General features: G+C 36.7%; 1 protein-coding gene across 3 annotated transcripts in view; it reads left to right on the forward strand.

The window, feature by feature from the left end:
- Nucleotides 1–18,005, forward strand: part of fyco1b (FYVE and coiled-coil domain autophagy adaptor 1b) — a 40,523-nt gene that overhangs the window by 19,016 nt on the left and 3,502 nt on the right. For all 3 annotated transcript variants that reach the window (XM_087241425.1, XM_087241426.1, XM_087241424.1), the window contains exons 10-17: nucleotides 3,031–3,149; nucleotides 3,274–3,441; nucleotides 7,340–7,483; nucleotides 8,567–8,742; nucleotides 11,554–11,680; nucleotides 12,007–12,102; nucleotides 13,085–13,295; nucleotides 17,196–17,305. In XM_087241425.1, the coding sequence (XP_087097551.1) occupies nucleotides 3,031–3,149; nucleotides 3,274–3,441; nucleotides 7,340–7,483; nucleotides 8,567–8,742; nucleotides 11,554–11,680; nucleotides 12,007–12,102; nucleotides 13,085–13,295; nucleotides 17,196–17,305 (1,151 nt within the window). The remainder of the gene's footprint in view (nucleotides 1–3,030; nucleotides 3,150–3,273; nucleotides 3,442–7,339; nucleotides 7,484–8,566; nucleotides 8,743–11,553; nucleotides 11,681–12,006; nucleotides 12,103–13,084; nucleotides 13,296–17,195; nucleotides 17,306–18,005) is intronic.

Below are 18,005 nucleotides of genomic sequence, written 5' to 3' on the forward strand. Positions count from 1 at the left end.
TTATTGACATAATGTACATGACAATCACTTCCGATTAATTGCACAGCCCTGGTTAGGAAGCACTTGTGAGTAAATTAACATTTATGTGTGAACCCTCCCTTTAAATTGTCAATCGCAAACTATTGAATTGAAGAGATTGCTTTAGTCTTTGCAACTGTACAGCCTACTGAAAAAGGACATTAATGAGCGATGTGCTTTTGCATGCCACTGTGCTTTCTTTCAATAGTTTTTTTTTATGAAAATGTGCTCTCAGTGAATGTCTTCTTACATCTCTTCATCTCAAGCCTGAGCACAATATGTTGTAAAAGAGGTTCAACTTGTAAAATGGCATAACTGTATTTACAGTACATTCTTAAATGGAAAGTTGATCCAAAAATGAACATTTCTTCACCATTTACCTGCACTCAAGTGGTTCTAGACTTTTAGGAATTAATGTTTTCTGTTGAAAAACAAAACGAGAGACTGTGTTCTGAAGCATGTTGGAACTTGGAAACCAGCAGCTATTCACTTTCATAGTAGGAACAAAGAATATATAGTGTGCAAGTCAACGGCTGATTTTACTAACACTCTTCAGTATACATTTACCTGTGCTCAACAGAAGAAAAAAATCAAACAAGTTTGGTAGATGAGTCAACGATGATATTTTTTGGGGTGAACTATCCATTTAAAATGCAATTAAACAAAACTAACATCACATCTTCAGTATTTTGATGTATATTCTGATGTAACAGACTTGATACGATTTGTTGACTATATCCATTTTTGATGACCAGCTTAGATTTTTAAAAGTAACCAAAACAAGGCATGTGCATTTAAAACATACAACCTAAAGTAAATGTACTGACCCAAGAAAGCTTAGGCCGAAAAAAGGAACTGAATCCAACACTATTCTGTCACAGACAGAATGTTAATATTTTGCTTTTGTACCATCCTCAAAGTTTAGCATAACATTGGGTTTAATGCAGAGAATAATTAGAAGAGCATCCGAGCTTTAGTGGAGTATTTAACATTGTTTGTCACTGTTGTTTTTTAAGTGACGAGTGACTGGTTCTGACTGGAATATCCAGTCTGCTTACATTGCAGATGCAAATGCTCATGTTCAACAATTCATATTTACAGTGGGGGGAAATGTATTGAACATGTCATGTTTTTTCCTGGGAATAATATTTCTAATGGAGCCGTTGACATGGAATTCAACCAGATTTTGGTAAAAACAAAAAAGGAATGTCCAGAACTACTGAAATGTATTTAATACTTCATATAAAAGGCTTTTTTGGTAATGGCAGCTTAAAGACGCCTCTCATATGAAGAATGAAGTCACATGCATTGCTCAGGTGTGAGTTTTTCACAGACTTCAACAAAGTGTAAAAATCTTGATGCTTCTGTGGGTCTCGTTTATCAAATCTGAGCTTTATTTTGTGTTTTCTATTGGATTCAAGTCAGGTCATTGGCTGGGCCATTCTACAGCTTGATTTTCTTTCTCTGAAAGAGTTTGAGAGTTTCCTTGGCTGTGTTTTGGATCAGTATCTATGTTTCCATCCAAAAATGCAAATTTACTTTATGCACATAATTACTAATGCATAACAAATGTGTGAATAAAGCAGCGCTTTCATCCAACAAGTCAAAGAGAACAAAATCAAAACTTCCTGATTAACTGGCTTCAAATTTTAATAGTTAAAATTAGAATTTTTTTTTTCCATTTAATAAATGACTTGCTCTATAGAAGGCAGACTCCTCTTAACATGCAGTAAATGCACAGTTGTGTTTGAAGGCATGAGACACTCAGCACAGACGCTTTTGATTCTGAAGGTAATTAATAATATAATAACACTAATACTGAAACGGTAAAGGTGTTTTAGCATGACCAAAACAACATTTCAGATGTTTTACAATGGACAAACCAGCAGATTGAGCACATTCACATGCATTTTTTTTCATCACATGATCTCTTATACCAAAATCACATGACTGTTTTTAATGCGCATACTGGAATTTGTTCGGTAAAAGTGTTTCTATCGTAGTTCATGCACATCGTTTCCTATCAAATAAAAAGTTTATCCGGGTCAGTTATGCGCATACATTTTTATGCACATTTTCAAACATTTTGCGCATCTTGGCGTTTCCATCAACTGATTTTTTTTATGTGCATATCCAAAATGTGCATAAAAATCCATGGATGGCAACTGTCTTGCTGAAATGTTTTGCTCCACCCTGGTTTTATCTTCATCATCCTGCTAATGTAGATGTTAGACTGAAGCAGCTGATATTCATTTAGACTGAGGAGGGGCAGAGGGTTGCTAAAGAACTGCTGAGAGCTGCTGTCTGGTCTTTCAGTGTTTTTCTACACCTCCTTCTCTTCTTTCATGTGTTCAATACTTTTTTCCTGTGTCATTTCATTTTATTACAAATAACTTCATTTGTAAGCTAATTAGATTTGTTTTCTTTTCATAGATGTATTTCCTTGGTTGTTATTAACATCTGGTTAAAATTTCAAGTTAACAGCACCTTTAGAAATGTGTTTTCTAAGAAAAATGGTGACGTGTTCAATACTTATTTCCAGCTGTATGTTTATTTACAGATATGATTGTGGTCTAAAACTAATTTAAATTGCCAGAATTCATGTGCTCTTTTAGCTTGCACGTTTGTGGCTCTGTGGCACGTGGAAGGGAAAAAAACAAACAGAATTTGGTTCTTTTTTTTTTTTTTACTCTGTGGCCTAAATGATTGGAGAAGTCTGACATTCCATAATGTATTTTGCAACAGAAGTCTGCAATTTCACAGGATAGTCCATTATCTGACAGTTTGATTACAGTTTGATATATTTACAAAAAGATCTGTAGCAAAATGTTTGAATGCCAACTTTAAATGCAAGCATGTATTGTGTGTGGAATCCTCATTATGCTTGTTTTAAAATGCTGTTAATAATGTTAACTGCTTGGTTTGAAACTTTAAGTTCAGTCCTACAGTGATGTTTTTTCGACCAGATTTTTTTAAATATCAAAATATTAAAGCATATTTTTGTTTTCACAGTCTCTAAACAGTGGGCACAGTCAGATGATCGAAAAGACTACTGCTCTCATTGGTGACTCCGAAACCATAATTTATCAGAAAGAGGAACAGATTAAAAACCTCAAAGTGGACTTGTCGAGGTAGGAGATTTCTGTACTGCTTTTCAGGTAGTTCATACGTTTATGATTTAAACAAAGCAATCAACACTTTCACAATCCTCCGGTCGCTTTAAACACTTTCTGACCTGATCCTTGTTTATAACAGAGCCGAGAAGGAACTGGCTCTCGCTCAGCAGTCCTGTCAAGAACTGGGTGTGAATTTAAGCAGAAGTGCAATGGAGAAGCAAGCCGTCGAACTGAAGATGTCTGCTGAACTAGATGACCTTTACCGTACCAAAAAAAACCTGGAGGAGAGGCTCATTGAGCTCATAAGGTGACTTGTGTAGTTATATATAAAAGCCCTGGGTATACTTCAAATGAAATCGAAAAAAGAACTGAAATGACGTCATTTCAAACTAAATCCAGCTAAAATGACGTTATTTTGGTATTCATTTCGGCAACTCAAAACTTTTTGAGGAATTGCGTTTTGACTCCAAAACATCTATGAGCTACCATTGGTTTGTTGCGTTTATGCAATTGGTAGGTATGTTCTGGAACTCCGCCTACTTTAGCGTGCATTTGCTTCCGCCCCCCAATTCGTTTCCTAATCTAGTTCAGAAAGGAGAACAAGTTCAACATGGACAAACATAAGGCTGCGTCTACATTAATCCAGATAAATTTGAAAATGGTGTTTTCATCTAAGAAGTCATCATTTCCTAGCTATTATTTTGAATTATTTTCGTCATCCACACTAAAATGACTGAAAATGCTTTCGTTCATTCACTGTGTATGCGAACAGACGCTTTTAGCGGTGTCATATCCGCCTGCCATTTATTTACTTCATCACATGTCTGCAACTGAACAGCATCTCTTAGTAAACATTTTGTTTCCCACATGTCTTGGACATTAATCTTTAATAAAGCTGTCAAAACGAACAGCATTTAAAACCTCTGCGTTAAGGCTGATTTATACTTCTGCGTCGAGCACATGCGTAAGGTCCATCGCAGCCTTCACGCAGTCGCATAGCCCTCACGTGGCTGACACGCACCGCTCTAAAAATTCAACTACACATCGCAACGATGCATAGCAAAAGCTCTGTGATTGGTCAGCTTGGTAGTGGTGGCGAGTATGGGCGGTGCTGAGAACTCTGATGGAACGATTGGTACGTGTGTAGGATGAGCAGATGTTGACTTTTGTTTTGTGTTTACCTTATGATATAAATTTTGCACGTCCGCCAGTTTCCGTCTCCGAATGAGCAAGATTGAGCTACTTGTAGCGTTCAGGAAAAAAAAAAAAAAACGCTAAAAATACTTGACACAGAGGAACATAAAGACTTACAGCCAGCTATCGTTTGGGAAGTGTTATTGCAGAGCAACACAAACAGCGCGCAGATGTATAAATGCACAACTATGTGCAGGGCAGGCACCATGGGTCATGATAAGCACTCGACGCAGAAGTATAAATCAGCCTTTACAATGTCATCCACCATGTTAGCTGAATTGTTCACATGACTAAAATGAGTCATTGTTTTCGAAAGTTTTCACAGTCCGTTTTCGACACTTTAAATTCATCCTATTTGGACTGCATTTTCAAAAAGATAGATTTTTGCTTACTAAGTGTTACTGGAAGGCTAAACTTGAGAGAAAAATATGTGTTTTTAAACAAAAGTTGGACATGGCCTTAGAGTCAGGTAGCAGAGCAGTAGTTTATAGAGCAGAACAGATGTTTATAGAACCTTTTTTTTTGTCTCACAGCCGCCATTGTTGTTGTATTTAATAATAGACCGCTACACATAACACGCTACACATAACACAACCATATTACCCTGCAGCCCAAGACTGGTTACTCACTGAAGCTAAGCAGGGCTAAGCCTGGTCAGTACCTGGATAGGAGACCACATGGGAAAAACTAGGTTGCTGTTGGAAGTGGTGTTAGTGGGGCCAGCAGGGGGCGCTCAACCTGTGGTTTGTGTGAGTTCTAATGCCCCAGTAAAAGTGAAGGGGACACTACACTGTCAGTGGGTGCAGTCTTTCGGATGAGACGTTAAACCGAGGTCCTGACTCTCTGTGGTCACTAAAAATCCCATGGCACTTCTCGTGAAAGAGCAGGGGTGTAACCCCGGTGTCCTGGCCAAAGTCCCTCAATCGGCCCTTACAATCATGGCCTCCCAATCATCCCCATCCACCGAATTGGCTCTATCACTGTCACTTCACTCCACCAATATCTGGTGTGTGGTGAGCGCACTGGCGCCGTTGTCCTGTGGCAGCCGTCGCATCATCCAAGTGGATGCTGCACACTGGTGGTGGTGTGGAGACCCCCCCCCCCTTCCCCCATGATTGTGAAGCACTTTGGGTGTACACAATAAATACACAATATACAATAAATGCGCTATACAAATACACATTACATTACATTATATTACATAAGCAGCGTGACACATGTACAACTCTACTTCCTGCAGCACTGGTGTGTCTGAATGTGCAAAAACAATATATCATCACACAGTCTTTGAAAATTTGCCTTTTCTCTCAAACAAAAAAAAGAAAACGTTTGTTCTTTCATTTTGTTTGAGGAATACCAGGGCCTAAATTGAGTCAGTCACATGACCTGTGTGGAGACCTGCCAGGCAAAAAAAACAAAAAACAAAACAATGGACCGCAATGTAGCAGGGGCCTGCTTGCATCTTCTACAGATGGGGTCAACAGAAGAATACATCCTTGCCAGCTTGACCTTGGAAAGATGAAGTCTGTGTACCACTTTAAATTGAATATAAATTTTATATTAGAAAATTATACCAGAGCCTTAATTGATAATTTTTAGTCACATGACCTGTGCGGAGACCTGCCAGGTAAAATAACTAAACAATGGCAGCTACACTGGGATCTCTATTGAAACTGCTTGGTCATTTTCCATTAGTTTCTAGAGAACATTAATCATTCATCATAGTAATCATTTATAAAAGAAAGTTCACCCAAAACTAAATATTCTCTCATCATTTACTCACCCTTAATGTGTTCCAAGCCTGTTTGACTTTCTTTATTCTGTTGAACACAAAAGAAGATATTTTGAAAAGTGTTGTAAACCTGTAACCATTGACTTTTGTGGTTTTTGTTTATTCTACAATAATCAATGGTTGCAGATTTTCAGCTTTTTCCTAAATATCTTCTTTAGTGTTGAACAGAATAAAAAAGTGAATAAATGGTTGGAACCACTGTGTGTGTGTGTGTGTGGGTGTGTGTGGGTGTGTGTGTGTGTGTGTGTGCGCGCGCGTGTGCGTGCCTGCGTGTGTGTGTTTAAATAAGTACATTTGCATTTTGGGTGAACTATCCCTTTAATAAATTCTATGCCAAGGGTTCCTAAACAGTTCAGCCCGCGACCCCCAAAATGACATTGCCAGAGACTCGTGACCCCCAATATCCTCTGAGGTGGTTATAAATACAGAAACCTTGCATGCAATTGCGCACACACAACAATAGACCCAAGTCTATTCTTCGTTTAATTTTTTTATATATGTCAGTGCTGTAAATGGGCCAGAAAGTTTAACCTGGTGTTATAAAATCAATCTGCTGCATCTGATGCTATTGCTGTGTCTTTAATATGATGTAATTACCCCAGGGGTTGCAATCTAATAGAACTAGTAACTAACTATAAGCTACTATAGTAACTATATAGTAACTATATAGTATATAGTAACTATAACAACATATATATTTTTCCTTCAGTAGTTTATGGGTAAAATATGGTAAATCTTATGGTTTAATAAAAATAAATCGATTTTTTTTAAATCACCAGGCAACCCCCCCTTCATTGTCTCACGACCCCTCGGGCCCTCGGGGGCTTCGACCCCTACTTTGAGAACCACTGCTCTATACATTCTCTATCAAATAATGGTATAATCATGTATAGTATACTGTATACATTTTTTTCAAGCTACAAATATTTGGATCACATATCAACAGAAACAGACATTTATGATCATAAACTGTAAATTTCTTGCTCTCAAGATCTAAATACTGCACCTGCACCCGTTTTTAAAACCCTCATGTTCCTGTCAGAGAGGCGTTCCACTGAATGTGTGATGACTTGTGAAAACTGTTAATGTGGTTTTGCTCATGTTTTTCTAACACATTTGACAGTATGTTCTCTGGAAACCAAAGAAATACATTTGAAAGTGCTTTATTATGCTAAAATGTTGCAAGCCTCTGATCGTAGACCTCTGGCTCCCCCTGTAGGGAGAAAGATGCTTTGTGGCAGAAGTCTGACGCTCTGGAGTTTGAGCAGAAACGAAGAGCTGAGGAGCAGACAGACAGAGACGTCACACACTGCCTGAGCTGCAAGAGCCAGTTCAGCTGGATGCTGCGCAGATACAACTGCAGGTCAGGGGGAAATTTTTGCAGAAATGGTCTGGTTTTGTTTTAGACACCTGTTGTAAATGATATTTTTCTAGCATTTGGTTCAGCTAAATGAAATGTAATAGTACGTCAATTTTATTTATCAAGCACTTTTGAATTAAGTTTACACCAGAGTTGGAATGTAATTAAGTACAAATACTTTGTTACTGTACTTAAGTAGATTTTTCTGGTATCAGTACTTTACTCCACTACTTATTTTTCTGACAACTTTTTACTTTTACTTCTTTCATTTTTACACAAATATCTGTACTTTCTACTCCTTACATTTTTGAATCAGGCTCGTTACTTTCGTTTTACTGTGTTTGGTGGCACAATCTAAATTATTTCTTGTCATTGAACAATTTGAGCGCCTTTTTATTTTCGTCAATACGCGCCTGCATGCTCCAGAGGGTGGCTTTTTTAACCAAGGCTATCACGCAACCTATGTAAGCTAGTTTGATGAAACTGCGTAGACGGCGAATTTAACATGACTGATGCTGTCCTGTTTACACAGTAATAAGACACATTTTGCTCGATCCGATCACAGGTGAACAAGAGAGACACATTCCAGTTCAAAAACATGCCATACAAATGCTTAAGGTTAAGAGTTCTTCGTCCACTTTTGATCATACTGCACTCTGGTCTTTCAGGCCTCTATTTTGATGATCCATGTGCAAAGCGCAGGGCGCGAAAGCATTAAGGGCTCGTCAGAATCCACGTTTACTAGACAGAGTGTGTCAGTTGTGTGCCTCACTTCAACATTACTTAAGACATGCAGGATGTACAGCAATACAGAAATATCTTTACAGATGAAAAATAATTCAATTTAATTTCTAATTTAGAAAGTCCTCAACTCAGCAAGGGTATTATTATTAATCAGAAGTTGAGTTTACATGGTTTAACGTTAGGAAATGCAGTCTTGAATTTGCAAACAGTCGGCAAGTCCCAAATAGTTTTTTTGCATGCTTGTTGAATTTAAATATTCATTTGTTTGAAAAAAAAATAAAAAAATACTGATCACAAATTTTTGAACAATTTTATATTATCTGCATAAATTTTTTTTTTCAGGTTTTGTGGACGTCCGTTTTGCTACAGTTGCTGCAGTTTTGGTGGTAAGGATCGCTGTTGTAAGAGCTGCTCGACTCACAGTGAGCGCCACCAACAGGCGGATCAGGCCAGTCCTTCACACTCAACCTACAGCCCAATATCAAGCCCTAATCAAACCAGCACTCCAGGTGTCCCATGTGAGTGCTAAAACAACATGCACACTGCAGAGGCAATTTGAGGTTTTGCAGACTGTTAAATCATTTTAAATGTCATAACGCTAGAACTATGGATTCTAGCGTTAATTTTGACATAATTTTGACTTTTTAAAAAAATTTAATTTATTACATTTGTTAAAACAAAATACATATAGCTACAATACCCTAACTTTTTCTACATGTGTATTAATTCTAAAAATTTGATTTTATTAAAATTGCAAAACACAAAATGTGTATTTCTACATTGAATAGCTATAATGGTCAAATTGACTGCATGGCATTCAGTGTCAGCTACTTTTTCCTGTTCCTTTGAATATGCATGTGTCTTTTGTGTGTGCACTTTCAATGGTTATATTATAGAGAAGATGGTATTTTTTGTTAATGACTTCATAAAATGTAATGATAGACATACAAGAGGTATTTTTTAAAATGACATTTACATTTGTTGCCATACTACTGAAAGCAGCAGCAGATTCACCTCAGATCTTGAAAATAAAATAAACCATTTAAAATTGAACTTCAGAACTGTGACTCAAAACCAACACATATCAGTGATTCAGCATCTACATTTAATAATGTTAAAGAGGTTCAATATGTATTAATTAGATCATAATTATTAGATCATACTATTTGGTTGTGTAGTGACTGCACTATTCTGTGCTTCTAAATGGCTGTATTTGAATGTTTCTGTTGTGTTTTGTCTGGCACAAACAGCCAAATTGCTTATCACTGCAAATCTCGTCACATAGCGTGTTGTTAGGACACAGGGTTACAATGTAACCTTTGTACATTCATAATTCATTCATTTTCTTTTCGGCTCAGTCCCTTTATTAATGTGGGGTCAACACAGCAGAATGAACCGCTAACTTATCCAGCATATTTTTGTTATGCAGCGGATGCCCTTCCAGCTGCAACCCATCTCTGGGAAACATACAAACACACTTATTCACACTCGTACACTACCGACAATTTAGCCTCCCCAATTCACCTGTACCGCATGTCTTTGGGCTGTGGGGGAAACCGGAGCACCCGGAGGAAACCCACGCGAATGCAGGGAGAACATGCAAACTCCACACAGAAACGCCAACTGAGCTGAGGCTCGACCCAGCGACCTTCTTGCTGTGAGGCGACAGCACTACCTACTGCGCCACTGCTTGGTGATTTCCAAAATTCAAATAAACTTTATTAAACTATTTGAATTACCATATTCTATTCATAATCCACAGAAGGTAGTTACTCGTTGCGTTAAAGAAACAACAACATACAAATAAAAATCAGCCATCAGCCTTTAATTTTTATATTAAAATGTAATTAAATTAATAAATTACTATAAAAAACATTATATGGTTAATATACTGTTGCATTTTTATGTTGTCAATTTGCTCATGTTTATATATGCCTTTAGTTGTGTGTGCAACATTTATGTAGTTACAGTTTAATCACCTTGAAAAATAGAGGTCGCGAGTTAATGACATTGTTATTTTGGGGGTTGCGGGCTGAAACATTTGGGAACCTCTGATCTACGTTGTTAAAAGCGCTATATAAAAAAACATGAATTGAATTGATTTAAATTTATTAAACAAATATATTTATTAAAATACTGTTTTAGTCACTTAACATATTTAGAAATTGAAAGATAATACAATTAAATAATTTCAAGCAAGATATTGCAATAAAAATGTACAACCTACAAAATTTCAGCTAAATTTGTCAATTTTTATTAAATTTGTGCAACATTTATGTAGTTACAGTATAATTACCTTGAAAAATGGAGGTCGCGAGTGACTGACATTGTTATTTTGGGGGTCGCTGGCTGAAAACTTTGGGAACCTCTGGTTTACGTTGTTAAAAGCGCTATATAAATAAACATGAATTGAATTTATTTAAATTTATTAACCAGATATATTTATTAAAATATTGTTTTAGTCACCTAACATATTTAGAAATTGAAAGATAAGACAATTAAATAAATTCAAGCAAGATATTGCAATAAAAATGTACAACCTACAAAATTTCAGCTAAATTTGTCAATTTTTATTAAATTTGTGCAACATTTATGTAGTTACAGTATAATCACCTTGAAAAATGGAGGTCGTGAGTCACTGACATTGTTATTTTGGGGGTCGTGGGCTGAAAAATTTGGGAACCCCTTGATTTACGTTGTTAAAAGCGCTTTATAAATAAACATGAATTGAATTAGAATGAATTTATTAAACAAATATATTTATTAAAATACTGTTTTAGTCACCAATTATATTTAGAAATTGAAAGATAATAAAATTAAATTAATTCAAGCAAGATATTGCAATAAAATTTACAACCTGCTAAATTTCAGCTTATTTTGTCAATTTTTATTAAATTTGTGCAACATTTATGTAGTTACAGTTTAATAATTGTTAAAAGCGCTATATAAATAAACATGAATTGAATTGAATTAAATTTATTAAACAGATATATTTATTAAAATATTATTTTAGTCACCCAACATATTTTGAAATTGAAAGATAATACAATGTAATTAAATTCAAGCAAGAAAAATTTTTTAAAATTTGTATTGAATATTTTTCTCTCACATAAATTTGGGTGTACTAATCTTTGGACTTATCGTCAGTTATTTTGTTAGATAAGCTCCAGATTTGGCTTCAGTACCGACAAATCTAATGTAAATGCACAAATCTAATATTGTACAGCTTCCTATTAAAAATACGAGTTTAAAAGGCAGATTTGTGAGGGATGTACTTGTACATGCTGAGCACTGTATTTCCATGTGTAATGTCTCTGTTCTTCTCAAAGGGATACTAAAGTCCCCTCGACCTGACGACATGGCGTATGACATCATCACAGAAGATGAAGTGAACCGCGTTCATGACAGCGACTCGTCATCCTACACCACTGCGCTTTCACCAGAGACACAACAGCTGTGAGACTCATACACACACACTCACTAACACACTCGCATACGCACACACCTGTCTTGTTAAACGCAGCGCACTGAATTCATGCTAAAGTAACAGACACAATTAAATAAGCTCCTGCTGAGTTAAACTCTGTTTCATTATTGGATTTATTTGTATTCATCAGAGCAAATTGGACGTGAACACATGGTGCCTGTCAGTGTATCCGAATGTGTAAACATAAAAGTGAATCTAGTTGGCTTTGTTTAGCCAACTGCTTCTCTGATTCTTTTTTTTGTAATTAAGTTTGTGTGTGACGAGGAATAGAATGTAAACGCATGCATGTCTGCAGAAGCAGCAGTGATGTCACCAGCACAGAAGATTCAGACGAGCTGATTGGCTCAGTTCAGGATTCAGAGATCTGTCTGCTGAAATCTGGAGAAAGGACGTGAGTGAGACAGACATTGCTAATGATGGGTCCTGATGCCCTTCTGATTTTTCTATCCAATTCAATTCATGTTTATTTGTATAGCACTTTTCACAATAACTATCAAAGGTGCAGCTTTTACATTACAATCAAAATCACACTCAAAAAATTGTTTTGCTGCTTATTCAGACTACATATTTATTTTTCTTCGGCGTAGTCTTTTTATTAATTTGGGTCGCCACAGTGGAATGAACTCCAACCTTATCCAGCATATGTTTTACACAACGGATGCCCGCCCAGCCACAACCCAGCACTTGGAAACATCCATACACACTCATTCACACACATACACTACGCCCAATTTAGTTTCTTCAGGGAAACCGAAGCACTTGAAGGAAACCCACGCCAACACGGGGAGAACGTGCAAATTCCACACAGAAATGCCAACTGACCCAGCCGAGACTGGAACCAGCGACCTTCTTGCTGTGAGGCGACAGTGCTAACCACTGAGCCACTGTGCCGCCCTACTAGATATATAAAATGAGCTAAAACAACATAATTCTTGAGATTCTTTGGGATGACTTTATTGCTTTATGTTCAATCCACTTAAATTTGTAAAAAACAATGAAGTCAACTCAATCGATTCGTGTTGGGACAACGTTTTTGATATGTATGGGTTTCTTGCGGGTGCTCTGGTTTCCCCAACAGACATGCAGTATAAGTGACTTTAATAAACTTAATGTGTGTGTGTGAATGTGAGTGTATGGGTGTTTCCTAGTACTGGGATTCAGCTGGAAGGCCATCCACTGTGTTAAACATATACTGGATAAGTTGTTGGTTCATTCCACTGTGGCGACCCCTAATTATTAAGGGACTAAGCTGAAGGAAAATGAATGAATAAATGTTAATATGAAGTTTATGGTATTATCGTATTAATCATGCTAATAACCTATGTCAGTGTTCCCATGATCAATAGTGTTAATGTTAGTGTTGTTTTTCACAGGCTGTCTGTGCCATTCAGTGTGGATGACGTGATGCATTTTGGCAGTAAATCCAAAGAGCTGTTCATCAAGTCCAGCTGTTACAGTGTAATTCTCATAAGCGCTGCACATCCGGGCCCTTCGATCGGCTGGACCTTCTCCTCTGAACCCAAGAGCATCGCCTTCAGCGTGGTCTACAGAGAGACCACAGATACGCCTCTAGAACAGGCCAAGGTAACATTCAGACATAAATCAGCATTATTTAGTATAATGTGTGCTTTTCATGATGTTTTCATCCACTCTGGGGTGATTTCTTAATTCGGCCACAGCTTTCTCTGCGTTTCGTCAAATGGAATGATTTTGGTGACAAATCTCATTTTATTCACTCCTGTGAAATGTTTATTCTTCATATATATATATATATATATATATATATATATATATATATATATATATACACACATACTTATACATATATATATATATATATATATATATATATATATATATATATATATATATATATATATATATATAATATATTTATATATATATATTTTTTTTTAATATATATATATATATATATATTAGGGATGTAACGGTAAATACCGTCATACCGCAATAGCAATTTTTTTCGATATTACCGTAGTCGCATGACTCGATAAAACTATAGGTCTTCTGAGAAAATTTGCTCAGGCGAATGAAGCGAACGGGAGGTAGCGGAAACTACAATTCCCATCATCCTAGGCGTGGCCATCATCCTTTGCGGTCTGTTGTCGCTACAGATCTAGTTATGTGAAAATGGAGTGTGCTGCTTGTTGCGGGGATGAAAAAGAGCTGGAAATGATCGAACCTAAATCGGGTGTTGTCGCCGCGCGTGTACTGAATAGCGGTGTTGTTGCGCGCGTTCTGATCAGCTGTGGTGTCGCGCGCGTACTGTAAAGCGGGGAGGGGGGTTGAGCGCGCATACTCAAAAGCGGTGTTGTCGCGCGCCTACTGAAGGGCGGGACGGAGGGTGTGTCGCGTCGTTGGGGCACTTTTGATCATTTTGGAAGAGCATTTTCTATCCAAGACTAAAAAGGGCATGTGCACTGCACAGGTTGAGCCTTATGTGTGCACGTGCCTGCAAGTCGGGGAATACGACTAATAACAGTCATGGGGACTGCAGAAACACAGCACACTGTTCAGATTAATGCAGACATTGACTTGTACCGCAAAGAGACCTCTATCTCACTCATGTCTTGTCCTCTCAAGTGGGGGAAAGACAATGCACAGCGTTACCCACTGCTGTCAACCTGGGCCAAGTCATATCTCTGTCCCAGAAACCTCAGTCCCAAATGAGAGGGTTTTTTTCTGTTGCAGGGGACATTGTAAATGCCCAGAGATACCAGCTTTTACCAGATTATAGTTATATGATAATTTTCCTTAAAACCCATCTCTAAGTGAGTGAGTGAGTGAGTGAGAGATTAAATGTTGATTATGATGAGTTTTCAACAATACTAAATTGAAACTTAATTTTTTCACATGGTTTAATATTTTTTTGTTATTAAAATTGAAGTTCCTGTTTCAAAGCTTACAAATAGATGGCTAATTTGTATGTCATTGACACTTTTGGCACTTTTTTGGAGTATTTTCATAAGTTTTGTTTTTCCTGTAAATGATTCACTAAATACCGTACCGTGACATTCATACCGAGGTAATACCGTACCATGAAATTCTGATACCGTTTCCCCTATATATATATATATATATATATATATATATATATATATATATATATATATATATATATATATATATATTAGGGATGTAACGGTATCAGATATATATATATATATATATATATATATATATATATATATATATATATATATGTATATATATATATATATATATATATATATATATATATATATGTATATATATATATATATATATATATATATATATATATATATATATATATATAGATTTCCCGTGTTGCAAGGAAATTTTTTTTATAATATGTCAAGTTACATATTTGGTTCTTCTGGATAAACTTTTATTTCTTTTTTTTTTTGGCTGGAATAATACAGTTGTTAATACACAGGGCTTGACAATAACTTTTTTACTTGTAGTTTTCCATTGTTACTAGCCACTCGCCATTTTCACTAGCCACAATTTTGTTTGGGCAAATATATTTTATGTGCATAAATTTGACTTTGGCATGGGTTGCGGCATGCTAAAATGACTTCATTTAGATTTAGTTTTTTCCACTTGCCTCCTCGTTCATTTAACTGTTTTTTGTTTATGAGCTTACTCAATGAGCATGAACAAATGGGTATTCTTTTAAAATAAAAAAAAGTGACGCATTGCAATTAGTTTTCTTTCACAGGACTTTTCAGGGCTCAGCACAATAAGGATTTACTTTTTTTTCTCTGGCCACACCAAACTAACTATTTCCTTGCCACAAATTTTAAATAATCTATCAAAATAAGCAAAATACTGCTGTATACATACACTATTTATTCAACAAAACAGCTGACATTTAAATAGATATTCTCATGCATCTAAACCTATGCACAGTGGTCTGTTCTGGCTCAAGATCCCAGACCACCGGTTAACTATGCATACAACAACATATTAAAGCAATATTATTGTAAAGGATGATGATTAAACCATATACACAAAAACAACAGCAAGCAAAAGAAAGTGGGTGAAATACATTCTGTGTGTTATAATGAAAGGATGATGCCGCACACACGGGTAATATTAAGCCAATTAATAATATGTTAAAAAAAATGGTTAAAGCGACAACAACTGCTGCTGCTTACAAAGAATCTCAAGCCCTTGAAGGACTGTAGGTGCACGAGCATTGCACTAGTTTCGTTTCCAGGCACGGTTGGTTCAAGTGAGGAAACGGCACAGGAGCTTTTAAACACTCGCGCTCATCAAATCACATGACACTAAAGCCCTCGTCAGTGAGTGAGGAAAACCTGTCCCACCGTGTGCAAGATCTTCTCATTCGTTATTCCACGACTTTCTTTTGCTCCTGTGAAAAGCTGTTTTTTTCAGGCGTGCTGCTTCTCGATTCTAAGATCACATTTGCACGCATATAGAAAAACAGTCATAAACAGACTGATCTAGTGATGTCGACCGAGCACTAGCCACTTAAAAAAAAGTTTCAGCCTGCCAAAGTGGCTAGTGGGAGTGGCTGTCTAACCCGCCACAACCGAAATCTACCCGTATCTTTACAGTATCTTTGTTCAATACTGTATCCTAATTAACCTAACTTGCCAAGTTATCCTAATAAATTAATACTAAGTTTTGCACGTAAAACTGAATTACAGTATATTGTAAAATAACCAGTAAATTATTATGTACTGTCATCATGGCAAAGGCAAAATAAATCAGTTATTAAAACAATTATGTTTAATAATGTGCTATACATCACTTGGGAAATATTTGATTGATGGAGGCTGCAAATTTTGCTTTTAACTGTTTATAATAAGAGAATTAGGGGTCGTTCACTGAATGTGTTTTTCCTCTCCAGTGCAAGTTTTCTATTGTTTTTAATGTAAGCATGTGATGGAGAGACATGTGATCATTAGGCTTGCATCTTGTGAAGCACATGAATGCTGCATTTTTGATGCCGTGTCAAGTTTCACATGCAGTGCAGCTCATCACTGTCAGGTCCAAAGGAAATAGACCAATCAGAAGAGCTCAGATGCAGGACAACCATTGCAGATTTCTTTTTATAGTAAAAATATTTTATATACAACTAGACAACTATTTTATATACCATTATATCATGGTGAAGTTGCTCATTGTGGCTATGTTATGTATCTTGAAGTGCTTATCATGCCTCATTGTTTACCTATTTCTAATAGATTCTTGATGTAATTATTACATCATGTTAATAATATCGCGTCACTTGGACCTCGTGCTACGCTGCGCTTTGTTAAAACATTTCTGAGCACCGCATCTTGTGTTTTTAGAAGCAAAGTCAGTAAGGATAAAGTCAGGTGCTGTTTGGAAGAAAAACTTTTACTAGATAGCTTTTGTTATTTTATGATGTCCTGGTCATTGATATTTGTGATCATTTGTAGCTTTTTTCAGATGAATGAATCCTCAAAGCTGGTTGATGTTTTTCAGGTTCTGATTCCTCTGACCAGATGTAGATCTCACAAGGAAACAATTCAGGGTCAGCTAAAGGTCAGAAACCCTGGACAATACACACTTATCTTCGACAACTCCTTCTCCAGGTTTGTACTTCCCTCCATAAGATCTTTTATTGTTTTCTTTTAAACCAACAATGTCAAGTGTTTCCTGTATATTTTTTATAGACCATTTTGAGGGACCATGTTTTAATATTAAGTTATGATTGAATTGCCTCTAGTGATGGGTCTTTCATGAACTATTCGTTCATTTTGAACGAATCTTCAATATGATTCGGGAACTACGAGTCCTCTCAGGGAGTGATTCGTTTATCCGCGCGTGCGCACGTTTGTGCAGGTGGTATCGTTCATTTCAAGTCTTTTGAGTTGTTCATCGCAGAAAGGCAGAAGCCAATCATATGTATTTAGAGCCGGAAAAAGAATTGATCCGTTTACCTCTCGAGTCCTCTATTGGGTCTGAGTCATTCGTTCATTACGGGCCAATCATATACGTTTAGAGCCGGAAAAATAATTGAACCGTTCATCTCTTGAGTCGTTCATCTCTTGAGTCGTCTATTGGGTCTGAGTCATTCGTTCCTCATGGGCCAATCATATGCGTTTAGAGCCAGAAAATGAAATGATCCGTTGACCTCTCGAGCCCTCTATCGGGTCTGAGACATTCGTTCATCAGGGGCCAATCATATGCGTTTAAAGCCGGAAAAAGAATTGAACCGTTCATCTCTCGAGTCGTCTATCGGGTCTGAGTCATTCGTTCCTCACGGACCAATCATATGCGTTTAGAGCCGGA

The sequence above is a fragment of the Danio rerio genome, chromosome 2 (assembly GCF_052040795.2).
Source record: "Danio rerio strain M-AB ecotype USA chromosome 2, GRCz13ab, whole genome shotgun sequence".
Lineage (NCBI taxonomy): Eukaryota > Metazoa > Chordata > Actinopteri > Cypriniformes > Danionidae > Danio > Danio rerio.